Source organism: Physcomitrium patens, chromosome 12 (genome assembly GCF_059467195.1).
Source record: "Physcomitrium patens ecotype Gransden chromosome 12, ASM5946719v1, whole genome shotgun sequence".
Classification (NCBI taxonomy): Eukaryota; Viridiplantae; Streptophyta; class Bryopsida; order Funariales; family Funariaceae; genus Physcomitrium; species Physcomitrium patens.
In genome coordinates this window covers 2,650,545-2,665,977 of record NC_143421.1, presented here as the reverse complement: position 1 = coordinate 2,665,977, position 15,433 = coordinate 2,650,545, and the positions used below count along the sequence as shown (strand labels likewise).

At 38.4% G+C, this 15,433-nt stretch overlaps 1 protein-coding gene across 4 annotated transcripts; it reads left to right on the top strand.

Moving 5' to 3' along the window:
- Positions 1 to 2,512: 2,512 nt before the first annotated feature.
- On the top strand, positions 2,513 to 5,695 carry LOC112289865 (starch synthase 1, chloroplastic/amyloplastic). 4 transcript variants are annotated; one of them, XM_024535538.3, is made up of 2 exons: positions 2,513 to 2,743; positions 3,353 to 5,695. In XM_024535538.3, exon 2 carries the CDS (start codon positions 3,401 to 3,403, stop codon positions 5,309 to 5,311), a length of 1,911 nt encoding a protein of 636 aa, XP_024391306.1. In that variant the 5' UTR covers positions 2,513 to 2,743; positions 3,353 to 3,400; the 3' UTR covers positions 5,312 to 5,695. The 4 variants fall into 4 exon arrangements, with proteins under 4 accessions (XP_024391306.1, XP_073394006.1, XP_073394008.1 ...); XM_073537905.2 differs by having other exon boundaries at positions 3,317 to 5,695; XM_073537907.2 differs by having other exon boundaries at positions 2,513 to 2,927.
- The last annotated feature ends 9,738 nt before the right edge of the window (positions 5,696 to 15,433 follow it).

Here is a 15,433-nt window from a genome sequence, read left to right as displayed (position 1 = left end):
CTAGATTGGCCAACAATTCAAAAGAAGATCATGTACCATCAATAGACAAATAAGAAATTCAAAACAAGGAATTAGAAGATCTATCTATTTATCCTTAAATACACCTAAAAACTATAGAACAACTATCAATTGTATTATCACAAATGTCACTTATTTCTCCATCTTAAATAAGACAACTTTCAACAAGAAAAAAGATAGAAAGTTATAAACAGCCTTCTACTAAGCTTCAAGATAGCTAATTATTAACTATATATTTTGAATAAGATCCTATAGATTATTTTTAAGCAAGCAAAAATAAGAAGTAGAAAGAAGCTATCAAACAAAAATAAGAAGTATTAAAAAAAATAATACATGGAAAAGATGAGACTTATCAATTGAAAAGAAATCTATAACATATAAATGGATGTTTAAAAACAAGAATGAAGTTGAAGAAAAAATTTAAAATATAAGGCTTGAAAAATTACTTAAGGCTTTAAATAGCAAAAAAAAGATTTTTTAAAAACCTTTATTCTTATCATAAGATGGAATACTATTAAAATAGTCATGATATTAGTTGTATCTTATAAATGGCAAATAAAGAAATATGATATTAAATTGTATTTTTAAATGGTGTTTAAAAGAAGAAGTGTATATAAAAATTCTACATGGCTTTGAAGAATATAGAAACAATGAAAGGATTTGCAAATTCAAATGAGCCTTGTATAATCTTTGAAAGTTTCCTTGAACTTGGTATAGTAGGATTGATAAGTACCTACAAAAGATTGGATTAAGAAAATTAAATGCAAATTCTAATTTTTAAATTTATTATTATGAAAAATTATATATATTTTTATTTTTATATGATGATAATTTAATAATTATAAGAAATAATAAAAAATAAATATTAAAAGTTATAAAATGATTATAATTAGAATTTGAAATAGCAAGTATAGAAAAAGTTCAAACTTATTTGGATAGAGAGTTTAAATACTTTAAAATAGTATAATTTTTCATCCAAAAAACCATGTAAATAGTATTGGTAACATATTTGGTATATATGATTGCAATCCTTGTACAACTCCAATAGATAAAGGCTTGAAAATCCAGAATGAAAGGAGAAGCAAATTAGTTGACAAAACTAAGTATAAAAGACTTGTTAGAAGTCTTTTATATTCATCATATATTAAAAGGCTCAACATCAATTTTGTAGTCAATAATATTAGATATTATACATTACCACAAAAACCTCATTGAAAAGGAAAAATGCACATTTTAAGATATGTAAAGGGAACCATTGATTAAAAAATTCATTATCGAAAGATAAAACTTGGACAACTTATTGCTTATCCTGATACTGATTAGAAAAGAAAAATTAATTCAAGAAGATCTACTTCAAGTCTTTTATACATGAGTTGTAATTCACCTCTTCACTAGAGCTCTAAATTATAGAGTTTTCCAACAATTGAATAGTCTATTTTTGCTAGATAAAATACAATATTCAGCTTCAATTATGGATAATGCAACAAGTCTATTATACTTAGTTTAATAGTCTATTTTTGCTACTTTAGGAAGTTGCAATCTATAATTTGAAGATAATACATTTAATTGATAAGTCTTTCTATATCCTCTCTATATACAATAATAAATAACCCGAATTCATATCTAAATATGTATAAAAAATTTGTAGGTTGTATATCTTTAACTATGATACTTTGTCATAGTACTACAATTTAAAAATTTTCTCCTTAGATACTTTATAATCACTACTACAAGTAATAAAATATGTTTTTTAGTATAAATTTTAAATTTTAAATTACATCGTATAAGGTTATTTTTAGGTATAGTTTTTCTTTTAAAGTATATATTTTTAATATTAAAATACTTAAAAGAATTTATATAACATATCTAAAAAATTCCAAAAGTCACATTAAAACCATGTTTTTATTCAATTGTTATCAAGATAGTAATAAATTATTTATTTCTCACGTCTATTTTTTTTTAATGAAAGATGCAAGTTCTTACCAAAAAAATTATTTTTCCATTTAAAATTATGAACACTTCTTTAAAGAAATATTTGTCCATCTAAGTACACATGTTTTGTAATGCACTCTACTTGTCTTTTGGGTGTTCTATACATATTCTAAAGAATAGCATATAATATCAATTTTTATATTGTATGATTTTTATTTGTACTCAACAAAGAAGAACCTTTAGTCCAAAGAAATTCTCCCATAAATCGTAGCTTCAAAATTATACTCAAAATAGGAACTCAAGCTCTGATAGTGGCATAGTTTTTCAGACAGGCAAACAAATAGAAGAAAAAGAAAATGAAAGAATGATTGGGTCTACAAAACGGAGACCCCGCTTGAGTTCAGCAGATACCTGCCGACGTACCGAGCTCCCGATTCCACTTGTCGTCGCGACTGCCGTCTTTCCTACCTGCCAGACGCGGAATCTCGCAACATGGCGGGTAGGAAATCCAGCTGGTAGGTACCACGGCTGGGGAAGGTCGCGTCGAAGGGGCAAGGAGGCAGAGCCGTGAGGTGAGATAGAGCATGGGGCCGAAACCCAGAGCGAAGCAGAGAGCGAGAGATGATTCCGGTGCGCTCGACTGCCACTTGTAGGCGATAAGATCCACCACTGGAGTTGCAATGGCGGCTTAATTGATGCATTGAAGTCTCAGTGCTGCCGGGAGAGAAGGGAGAGAAGGCGCTACATGTGGTCGCGGCGAGGGCGTGGAGCTTGGGAGTTCAGGGGTTAGCTGGTATGTGGTCGCAACCGGGTTGTGGGTTGTGATCTGTCGTGTTTCCGATGAGGTGAAAGTTTTGGTTGGAATTCGAGTTGCGATGCGGGCTAGAAATTTGGCGATTGGTGGTGAGATTGCGGCGCGATTCGCACATGTGGAAGAGGCAGATGGTGTGCGAGAGTCGTTTTGTGGTGATCGTGGGGTGAGGTTAGGGTGATCAATTTTATGCCGATGTCGATTTTGAAGTGGAGTTTCAGTCGTTCCTTGTTGTGCTGGAATTGATGAATGTGCAACGGCGCATGAAATGGGTCTCATTTACGTCCATCGGGGGTGGCTGTTCTTGCGTTTGAGGAGTCGCCATTAGTGGCCTTTAGTCTAGATGTTCGCTGGCCTTGTGCAAGTTTTGAGTTGCGTGCATGTGCAGATTTTTCATTATATCGATATTGGTATTACTCATATGTATTATATGGCACACGAGGGTTGTGAACCCAACACCGCTTTGATTATGAGTAAAATCCGGCAGTGCTCCTACAGCATGAGCAGACGGTGTGATGACTACACAAAATAAATGTGACGAAATTGGGGGTGCAGGGTTTGATTGTGGTGTGCCGGTTGTGCTGAGAGCAGGATGTGGGATCGGCGGCCGGGTCCGAGGGATTGATACTGTGAGAGATTATGGCGACGATCCACCAGACGAACTGCTTCTGCAAGAGCGTGGCGTCGAATAATAGAATTGAGAAGGTCTTGACTCCAAGGCTGCAAGATGTTGGGGTTACCACTTCTCGTATCAGCCGGACATTGTCGTTGAAGACGTCGGCAATTGAGGCCCTGGTGGTGCAGGTGACTCCTCTGAAGGCTGTCTCATCCTCGTCTTCCAGCCGCAATGGCGTGTGGTGCAGCGCGGTGGAGTCGTCCATCGGTGCATGGCCGCAAACCCCCGCGCCCGAGAACACTCTGACGTTCTCGGCCGACCCCAGCGAAAGAAACCAAGAGCAGGAGCAGATGCTGAAGGATCTGGCGGACTCGGACGAGACGAAGCGCGCGAAGACTCTGCTTAACGTCGTGTTCGTGTCTGCGGAAGTGGCGCCGTACTCGAAAACCGGTGGGTTGGGAGACGTGTGCGGGTCTCTGCCGATTGCGCTGGCACAGAGGGGGCACCGCGTGATGGTGGTGGCTCCGCGGTACATGAACGGGGTGACGGACGCGATGTACGAGGGCGCGTTCGATTGCCAGTGCCGGATTCCGGTGGCGTGCTTCGGGGCGACGCACGAAGTGGCGTTCTTTCACGAGTTTCGGGCGGGGGTGGACTGGGTGTTCGTGGACCATCCGTCGTACCATCGGCAGGGAACGCCGTACGGGGATACGAGGGGCGCATTCGGCGACAACCAATTCAGGTTCACTCTTCTGTGCCACGCAGCGTGCGAGGCGCCGTTGGTGCTGGCGCTGGGCGGGTACACGTACGGGGAGAAGTGCGTGTTCGTGGCGAACGACTGGCATGCGTCGCTGGTGCCCGTGCTGCTGGCGTCGAAGTATAGGCGGCACGGCGTGTACGTGAACTCGCGGTGCATTTTGGCGATCCACAACCTGGCGCACCAAGGGGTGGAGCCGGCGACGACGTTCAGCAACCTGGGCATCCCGCTGGAATGGTACGGGGCGCTGGAGTGGGTGTTCCCGGAGTGGGCTCGATTGCACGCGTTGGACAAGGGGGAGGCGGTGAATCATCTGAAGGGGGCGGTGGTGACGTCGGATCGGATTCTGACGGTGAGCCAGGGGTACGCATGGGAGATCACGACTCCGGAGGGAGGGTGCGGGCTGGACAAGCTGCTGGGGAGCCGAGCTGCTGTGATCAACGGCATCACGAACGGCGTGGACGTGGACGACTGGAGCCCTTCGGTGGACCGGCATTTGCCTGCGACGTTCACGGTGGGAGATATGGCGGGGAAGGCGGAGTGCAAAGCCGCGCTGCAGAGGGAGTTGGGGCTGCCGGTGAGGCCGGAGGTGCCGCTGATCGGGTTCATCGGGCGGCTGGATTACCAGAAGGGGCCGGACATCGTGCAAGAGGGGTTGCCGGAGCTGATGACGGACGACATCCAGGTGGTGATGCTGGGGAGCGGGGACACGGAGATGGAGAAGTGGATGAAGTGGGCGGAGACGCAGTACAGGGAGAAGTTCCGGGGGTGGGTGGGATTCAGCGTGCCGGTGGCGCACAGGATCACGGCAGGGTGCGACATCCTGCTGATGCCGTCTCGATTCGAGCCATGCGGGCTGAACCAGCTGTACGCGATGCGGTACGGGACGATCCCAGTAGCGCACGCAACGGGCGGGCTGCGGGACACGATCGAGAACTACAACCCGGATGCGAACAACGGAGAGGGGAGCGGGACGGGGTGGATATTCTCGCCGCTGTCGAAGGACGCGATGGTGAACAGTCTGTGGGGCGCGATCTTCGCGTACCGGAACGACAAGGAGGGGTGGGCGCGGATGCAGGAGCGGGGGATGGAGAAGGACGTGTCGTGGACGCGGTCTGCGCTGCAGTACGAGCAAGTGTTCGAGTGGGCGATGATCGATCCACCGTATGCGGCGTAAGGCGTGTGCAGGGCATTTTTTTTTTAGTGGATGCTCTAATAGAATCTTCTCGGTTAGATTGGGTTACTCAATAGTGTTGGGATCCATGGTTTCCTTTCCGTCTTTAACTATTAATGTTGGCTGTTGAAGTTTAGGTTTCTTTAGAATTTTCCCGAGATATAGTTGTAGTGTTTACGAGGAAGTGTAGGTTCAGGTAGTAAGTCGTGATCTCTTATTGGTAACCAGAACCGTAATCTTGTGAATTACTGCAAATTAGGAGAATTTGCTACAAGAGTGTTCTGGAGGTGGTGTTTCTTCAGAGAGGTTCTTTTTAGTGGAATTATTATGCTACAATATTGCACTTAATGTGATTAGTTTCTCATACGATGAGAAATTTTTCCTTCATAGAGAATGTCATCAGTTGTTTATTCCAAGTGAGATGGATAAATTTACTTTGTGGGTCTGGTTCGTTTAAAGGTTTGTGTAAATCTTCGGCCGATGCAGTGATCCTGACTTGTGTACTCTCCAACTGCTGTAACAGTCTTCGGCGGAGTGGTTTAAACTGTTTTGGTTCATTAGCGATTGCCGCACTATTCGCAACTGTTTACCAGCTGAAGGTGTTTGCAGATACTATGACTGTGTTGCAACTTTATAAAGAAAGCCGCTGAGTCTCATGGGAACTTTGTTAGAAGTGTTTTCTTTCAACTTTGGTCTTCTATGGGGGCAATGATTGGTGGGTTCATCTTGGAACTCACTTTCGGTGCGTTAGGATGGGCTACCTGGTGACTGAATGGTTGTGTGGCTGTCTGTTTCTCAAATTTGAATTCCTTGCTCCTTGATGTCCGTCTACAGGACCAAGTATTTCCCGGTTAGTGTAAATCTATGGGTTGTGCGGTCAGATGGATAGTGTCTGTTGTTGTCTAACAGCTATCTGGGTACGAGTTTTGCCCTACTCCAACGTTGTTGATGTTTTTAGTGTACTCCGGCCTTGCGGTTACACATGATATTTGATGAACAGTGAGAGCTGGATATACTTACATTGCGTGCTTAGAATTCGAATCGCCCAAGGTATTATTCTTGTTATTTGATGAGGGTGATGCAGATGCATTGTAAGGGTCAGAGTCATTTTTAGCTGGAGCAAACATTGAATTGTTTCCAACTAGCATGTGACAAGTTACTACCTTAGTGCTCCGATTCAAAAGCGGGATGCGATGCAAGCCAGTTATCTGTAACCTAGTAAGCCGTTAGAGAGCTATCATGCTTTCCACTTCAAACATACAGCACAACAGAAGATGTCAACTTCACGAAAAACCATACAATACTAGAGTGACCCGAAATTTATGTTAGCTTGGAGTCCTTGATCTCAAGTTTTCTGGGTTTCCAGCATTCTTTGGAGGAACAAGACGAATGAGCAAATCTTATTATATTTCTAAACTTGCACCTTCATGTTAGCAATCTACCAGTCACAAGTGGCCACAAGACTGATGAAGTCCCAGAGCGGATACAACACAACGTATATGCTAATAACCTTGTAGCGAATTAACGGCATCCATTGAGGACAGACAACCGAACTCCAATTTAGTGTTTTTACCTCTTCAGTCTAGTTTCACCCAAGTCGAGATACTTTTTGTTTAAGAAACTGTTTTTCTCTGATAAGATTCTTGTACTTTTCCTCTTCGATGTTAACTTTTCCACAATGACTGGGAAGTTGCATATTCAACTTGCCTGGCTGCTAGAACAAGATCCAGAAATTGTTTTCTCAGCTTTGGCTGTTCGTCATCTCATGTACACAAGTACTATCTTGTGAGGGTTCATCTCTGGAGGTGCATAATACCAAACTAATTATCTCAAAGAGTTTGGGCAGTAAAACCTGCAGAGCTGATTCCAATTCGTCAAGCTCCCAAGAGATCGCTCTTTCTGCAGAAACCTCCGAATATATTTGCTCTTCTTCATACAGTGCGACACGCAATCCCACCACTTCCTCCATCACCTGCAAACGAGAGATGATTATCGAGGGCTCTTCCGAACGATGCAATTGCACGCTATCGGGTTAATTCGGTTTTAGGTTCTAGCAGACAGCGGATATTAACATTCTACAGGATAATTAATTGCTCATGCAAAACCCACAAGGCTTCATCATGTTTCGAGATAATCATCTAGCTCCAGATTAAGCAAAGATTGAAAGAAGATATTTTCTGTCATTCTTCGAAAGTTTTTGCCTCGGTTCCAAAAGAAGAATATCCAACCAACAAAGGAATCGGCTACACTTGTGTCCCTGAATTCCCTATCATTACGAGGGTATACCTCAAACTCACAATACAATATAACTTACTTCTGATTTATGCACAACTCTCCGGTGCCTCCAAAAGCTGAAAGCCATGGTGCTAAACAATGATCGGAAGTCATTCAGTATATCCTGGTCCCAATCACGTTCAGTGCAAGTTGATGCTACTTGCTAGGACAGACAGCGATCAACCATACCATTCAACTCCCTGCGAATGCAAAAAACCAATACTTCGTTGCTGTGCTTCTAAAGCATTCAGCCTACATGATAACCACTAAAGATCTCCGTGTCCTTTTCTCTAGGTCTGCATCTTACTTGGAAACTGTTGAGATCATTAAATGTAGCTCTCCATAATATTTACTGTAGACTACAATAATTATTGTAACTATAGTATTTAGAGTCTAGTGGAGAAGTATTGTTCATCCTCTCCTCTTCTCTCTTCTTGTATACTAGACACAACCAGATCAATAGATTTGTGTGTGAAGCTTTCTCTCCTCAGAAACCCTCTTGTGTGTATGACTTACTACTACTCTTGTGTGTGTATGACTTACTACTACTCTTGTGTGTGTATATGACTTACTATTACTCTTGTATCTTTCTAAACATTCTCAACACGTTATCAGCACGATTCTCTTCTACACACTATCACAATTTTTTGCTCTAGTCTTTGACTCTTCAAACCTGTTGCTATCCTACTCAATGTCTGGGTTATGATCTTGTTCTTCTTGCTGGCCCCTCACACATTAGCTGCTTGTTTAGAGCACTTGTTCCACTCCCTGCCTTGCTTGCTCTGAATACTTGATCTAGCCCAACTCCACCCTTTGCCTGCTCCTTGCTCCCTGCTCCCTGCTGTGCCCCGCGCCTACTGCCAAACTGCCGCCAAATCCACCGCTGCCACCCTATCGCTGCTGATGCTATCGCCTGCTGCCTGCTGCTGCCCGCCACTGCCACCCTGTCGCCCTACTGCTGCCTACTACCACCATCTTATTTCTATTCTGTTGCCTTAATCTACAACTTTTTCTCTTTATATATATATATATATATATATAATTTTATTTTTTCAAGTTCAAGTTTATCATTTTATTTGACTTCATATTTTAAGGTACGTTTTACTCAACTTTTCTACTTAATTTTGTATTTTCTTGACAGATTTATTTATAATGAGTACTTCAACATCTTCAACTGCTTCTACTATGGTTCCAACTATTATCAGTGCATCCCAATATTTTCAAGTTCTTTTATTTCCACCATTGACTGATGATGGAAACAATTATCTATTATGGGCAAAAATAGCAAAAACAAATTTATATGCAGAACAACTCTTGGATGCTATTATGTTTGAAGAATCTCCTACAACAAGTATTTCTATATCTCTTGTTATTCATTGGAAAGCACTTCTTCTCCTTCATCGTCATCTTGTACCCGCATTACAACATCAATATTTGGAAATGGAAGACCCTACAGAACTTTGGAAGAATCTTAAATCTAGGTTTGATCATCAAAAGACCATTTTTCTTCCACGTGCACGTCATAATTGGAAACATTTACGTGTCTTGGATTTTCCAAATTTAAATGCTTTCAATAGTAAAATATATAGTATTGTCTCACAATTACGATTATGTGGACAAAGCATTTCTGAAGAAGAAATGATTGAAAAAACTCTCTCTACATTTCCTCCTGCATCTGCTGTACTTGCACAACAATACAAGAACATGAAATTTCAGAGTCATTCTGATCTCATGTCCTATCTACTTCTTGTGGAGAAGCAAAATGAGCTACTCTTACGTAATGCAAAAGCTCGTCCTATTGGAACTACAGTTCTAGAATCTCATGCACTTGATATTTTAAAGTCTAAGAAGAAATTATATAAATATGGGAAACGTGCACATAAGTATCAGGGTAGTCATAGTCAAGACCATTTCTATCCATATGGAAAGAATAAACGTTCTATTATTAATTGTAGTAGAAAACAAAAATCAGAGATGCGTTCTTGCCATAAATGTGGAATGATTGGACATCTAGCACATGCGTGCCGTACTTCAAAATATTTTATTAAAATTTTCCAAGAAAATAAGAAATTACGAGCTGAGGCTCGTGAAGTTCATACCATGGATGCATCCATGGATTCATTTGGTATTGATGACTTAGAGGCTTATATGAATGATAGAATCTCTAATGATGAATCAAATGATGCGCTTATTGATTCTGCAATACATACTATCTTGCAAAATAGACGATTTTTTATTGAAAAATCTTCAACTTGGCAAACTAAAAGTATGACGACCATGGCTTGAGCAAATGTATTTTGTTTCTAAGAGGGCACAACGATGGTAAAATTACTTGCGGGTTCCATCATAAAATGTAAACATGCGATGTTTGCACCATCAGCACCTCGGAGTCTGATCAGCTACCGAGATGTGCGTATTAATGGTTATCACCTCTCGACTGCCACTTTAAATAGAAAAGAAGTTTTGGTTCTTACAAAGAATCATAAAGTTGTTGAAAAAGCTTTTGCTACAGAAAATGGTTTATACCGAATTGTGATTTGGCCTCCCATTATATTTAATTTTGCATCATCTATCTTAGAGAGTCGCGTTTCTCTCTAGCATGGACAATTGGGACATCCAGGATCCACATTATTTAGAAAGATCATTCCATGTATAACTAGGCACAATTTAAAGCCTACAGATGTAGACTCTATGCAATTATGTCGTGCATACGTGCAAGGTAAAATGATTACTCGACCTTTAATTTGGAAACTTCCACAAGAATTACCACCAATGCTTGAAAGATTGCATGGTGATATTTGTGGTCCTATTAATCTAATATCAGGACCATTTCGTTATTTTTTGGTCCTTGTTGATGCATCAGGTAAACAATCACATGTTTCATTATTATCAACTCAAAACATGGTGTTTGTCAATCTTATATCTATGCTTATTCACTTTCGGGCACATTTTCCTGATTATCCTATAAAAACATTGCGTATGGATAATACAAAAGAATTTGTATCAAAGTCTTTTGAAGACTATTGTACTGCAACAGAAATCGAGTTGACATATTGTGTTTCATATGAACATGCTCAAAATGGACTTGCAGAGTCATTTATAAAGCGTATACAACTCATTACGCGGCCACTCCTCCTTCATGCAAATCTACCTACATCTTTGTGGGGTCATGCAGTTTCACATGCTGCAGCATTAATATGCCTCCGCCCTTCTTCTCTTGAAATTGTTTCACCACATGAGCTCATTTTGGGTCGTGTTCTAAATGTATCTCACTTACGAGTATTTGGTTGCCGTGCTTGGATTCCAGTACCAGAACCTCAATGGCATACCATTGGAGCTCATCGACAAGAAGACATATATGTTGGTTTTGATTCACCAAGCATTATTCATATTGTTGATCCATCAACTGGCACATTATTACGTGCACGTTTGCAAAATTATCGTTTTGAAGAAACTGTATTTCCATCTCTTCAAGGAGGAGTATCCAATCAACAAAGAAATAAAGTACTCATATTTGAAGCACCAAAAACGTTTACAATGAATCCCGATCCTAGGACATCTTTGGCAAAAACTGAAGTTGCTAAGATTTTGCATTTAAAATGGATCGCAAATGAAACACATGATGGCTTCAATGATGCACCTAGAATTACAAGAGTTCCTATTAATGAGGCTCAGAATGCACCTTCTCAGATTATAGTGCCATTGACTAGAATACCTCAAGTTATAACAACAACAACTAAAAGAACTCGTGGACCAGATAAGCAACCACATAAGAAGAAAGCTATAAAATTAACTAATCCTGGTATTATTTCTCAAGAAATTACCACTCATCTTGCAGGACTACCAATTCATGATGATATATCTATGCATAATGTACCTTCAATTCCTATGAAAAACAATCTTGGAATTGGAAGAAATAAGAACAAGTTGAGTAAAGAATTATCTATTTTGTATTATGCTACAGATGATATTTGGGACAGACCATCTATTAAAGTAGATGAATCATTTGCATATATGATTATAGAAGCCCTTTCTTGTGAGGAAGATGATCCTGAACCTCAAACCATCGAAGAGACGATGCGTCGCTCTGATTGGCCAAAATGAAAAACTGCTATTGAGGAGGAGTATGTCTCTTTGAATAAGAGAAAAGTCTTTGGTCTAATTGTAGACACTCTTACATCTCGCCCTGTGGGATATAAAATGGTATTAATATGCAAGCGAGATGCTCAAGGCCAAATAATCCACTATAAAGCTCGTCTTGTTGCTCAAGGATTTACTCAACGATTTGGCATTGATTATGAATCTACATATTCTCCAATCATGGATTCAATTACATTTCGATATATTATTGGAATGTCAGTTCATGCCACCTTTGAGATGCATCTGATGGATGTAGTTACTGCATATCTATATAGTTCTCTTGATACATATATTTATATGAAAGTTCCACTTGGCTTAGAAACAGGAACTCCAAATCAACCCGCTCCAAGAAAATATCATGGTATTAAATTATGTAAGGCCTTGTATGGTTTAAAACAATCCGGATGAATGTGGTATCAACGTCTTCGAGATTATTTAATTACAAATAATTTTATAAGTGATCTACTAATCCCTTGTTTGTATATCAAACAAGATAAAATTGGTTTTGTGATCATCGTTATATATGTTGATGATCTTAACCTAGTGGGCACTACATCTGCATGTGTTACAGCTACAAACCTACTTATACGTGAATTTGAGATGAAAATGCTAGAAAAAAAACTTTCTGCATGGGTCTTCAGATTATGCATCTTATAGATGATAGCATTTTTCTCTACCAACTAACGTATAGTAGACAAATTTTGCAAAGATTTAATATGATTGATGCTTATCCATTATCCACACCAATGGTTGCATGTGGTCATGATGGTCATGATCCATACTACCCATACAAGGAGGAGGAAGAAATATTGGGAGACCAATATCCATACCTCACAGCGGATAGAGCACTTTTGTATTTAGCTACATCTACAAGATCAAATATTACATTTGTAGTTAGTGTTCTTGCAAGACATAGTGCACGCCCAACACTACGACATTGAAATGGCATCAAACATTTATTACGTTATTTAAAAGGTACTAAAGACTTGGGATTATATTACACAAAATCTGCAGATCCAAAATTGGTTGGATATTGTGATGCAGGATATAAATCTGATATTGCAACAACTAAATCTCAAACAGGATATGTATTTTTAAGATATGGAGGTGCAATATCATGGAAATCACTGAAACAAACAATAACTGCAACTTCATCCAACCATGCAGAAATTATTGCCTTACATGAAGCATCTCGAGAATGTATTTGGTTGCGATCAATTGATAAATTCATTCAAACAACCTGTGGATTTTCATATGATGATTCTTCAACTATCTTGCATGAAAATAATAGTGCTTGCATTACACAGATGCAAGTTGGTTTCATTAAAGGCAACATGACAAAACATATTGATCCAAAGTATTTTAGTTATACTCATGACTTAATTACTAATCAAGTACTTATAATTAAGAAAATTGAATCTACAAATAATCTTGCTGATATCTTCACCAAAGCTCTCCCATTAAGCAACCATCATCGACTTATTTATGGCATTGGTATGTGGTGACTTACTTTTCTTGAATAAGAAAGTTAATGAGCTCTTTAAATAATTAAAGAAAATGATGTTGTACTCTTTTTCCTTCATCTATGGTTTTGTCCTTAAATAAAATAAGGTTTTCCTAGATAAGATTTTAATGAGGCAACAATTCTTGATCTTGCAAGATCACAGAAAAGTATAGATCATAATTCTATACAAATTTTATATTATGTAAATATTATGATGAGTGAGGAGGAGAATTGAGATCATTAAATGTAGCCAACGCTCTCCATAATATTTATTGTAGACTATAATAATTACTATAGCTACAATATTTAGAGTCTAGTAGAGAAGTACTGTTCATTCTCTCCTCTTCTCTCTTCTTGTATACGAGACACAACCAGATCAATAGATTTGTGTGTGTGAAGCTCTCTCTCCTTAGAAACCCTCTTGTGTGTATGATTTACTACTACTCTTGTGTGTGTATGACTTACTATTACTCTTGTGTCTTTCTAAACATTCTCAACACAAACAATTAGTGTGTCAAAGGTAAATGAACCAGATAAGCAACAAATACTGTGATCTATGTAGAAGAAAAGATCATCTTACAGACATGTCAGCCATTATGTGCTCGTTTCACGACAAGGTTAGGATCTAAGATCTGCTATTGTATGGTGTGCAGCTAGTAGAGCAGCATCTTTTCTGATAAAACAGTCATCCCTAGAGGGCAGTCATGTTGGGGCTGCAGCAAACAATTGAACTCACAAGTACCGTGGAATTCTTTGCAGCGGTAGAAAACTTGCAAACCCCATTGAAATTGTGAAGAGCACAATTCAAAGCATCGATGAACACCTGGGTATAGAGCAAACACGGATTCCGTGACGGCTTCGTCAGAATCACAAAACGATCGTGTCTTGCACAACACCTTGCTCTGGAAAATCTCATCCGCAACAATGCTCTAGATAACTAAGAGTCTGCCATGATATCTCCCATGCACTTACTATTATTCACGCCTACATGTTCCTCTGAAAGTCCGATTGAGCAGATGGCTAACAAATTAGAAATGAAGCAAACGCTTCGCCTCGAAATTGCAATGATAGATTAGCATTTAACGCTACAGTTCAAAACAGTTCTATCGGCAACGGGACTTTTGGACAACTTTAATGCCCTCATAGATACATGGTATAACTTAGTCCATGAACCTTAGGAGCATCGAGATAAACATTGTCATCGTGCATAATGCACAATTACCAGGAGTATCTCAATGTTTCAATGTTGAGTTGGACATGAAATATGGAACAGTTACCATGTGACAAAAAGACCACCTAATGCAAAAACCACTTGCTTGCACTAGATAAATCTTTTCAAAATTATTAGGACATGGTGATTGTAAATGAGAAGGGTTCTTTATACTTACTGGAAGAAGGAAAAGATCACAAATTTTAAGTTTTTTGTTTAGTTGAAATGAAAAAGTCCAAATTAGTTGGCTTTATATTTATGAAATTTAGTCTAGAAGTTGTGAAAGAAAAATTTGAGGTAGAATACAATTTTTTTACATGAATAATGTTCTCTCCTAAATCTTATAACAGGTCCACTTTAAAAAAGTATATTTTGCAAAAATATTAAAAATTGTATCAAAATTTTCTGAATTTTTTTTAAAATAGATATATATATATATATATATATATATATATGTATTTAGAATTAAGATATAAATTTATATATTTAGACTTAAATTTTAAAAAATTAATTTGTTTCATAACCTCTTTTTATTTGACATTATTTCCACAAGCTAATATTTCTAAAAAAAGTTATTTTTTTGTCAAGAAAAAACCTTTATAAGACTTTTGTACCATGACTTTTTTAAATGAACTTATAGGTATAAAGACTCTTTGAGCCAACTGAAAAATATATATATACTCCAAAAAAATATTTATTCTAATCATCAAATTTGATTTCATATAGAGCAAATTTTAAGATTAAAAGAGATGTATTTTGTTATAACTTATTAATTTAACAAAAAATATTTTTTTGAACTTTTCTAACTTTGTAAATTTTAAGCATGTTAAAAATAATTTTTACATTCCATGTCAAATTAAAATCAATTCTACTATATTTTTATAGTTTCTATTTTTATAGCACTTAATAAATTTTTAACATATTATATATTTATTGATATATATTTTAAAATATAAGCATAATTCAAAACCTAGTGAATTATTTATAAATTGATAAG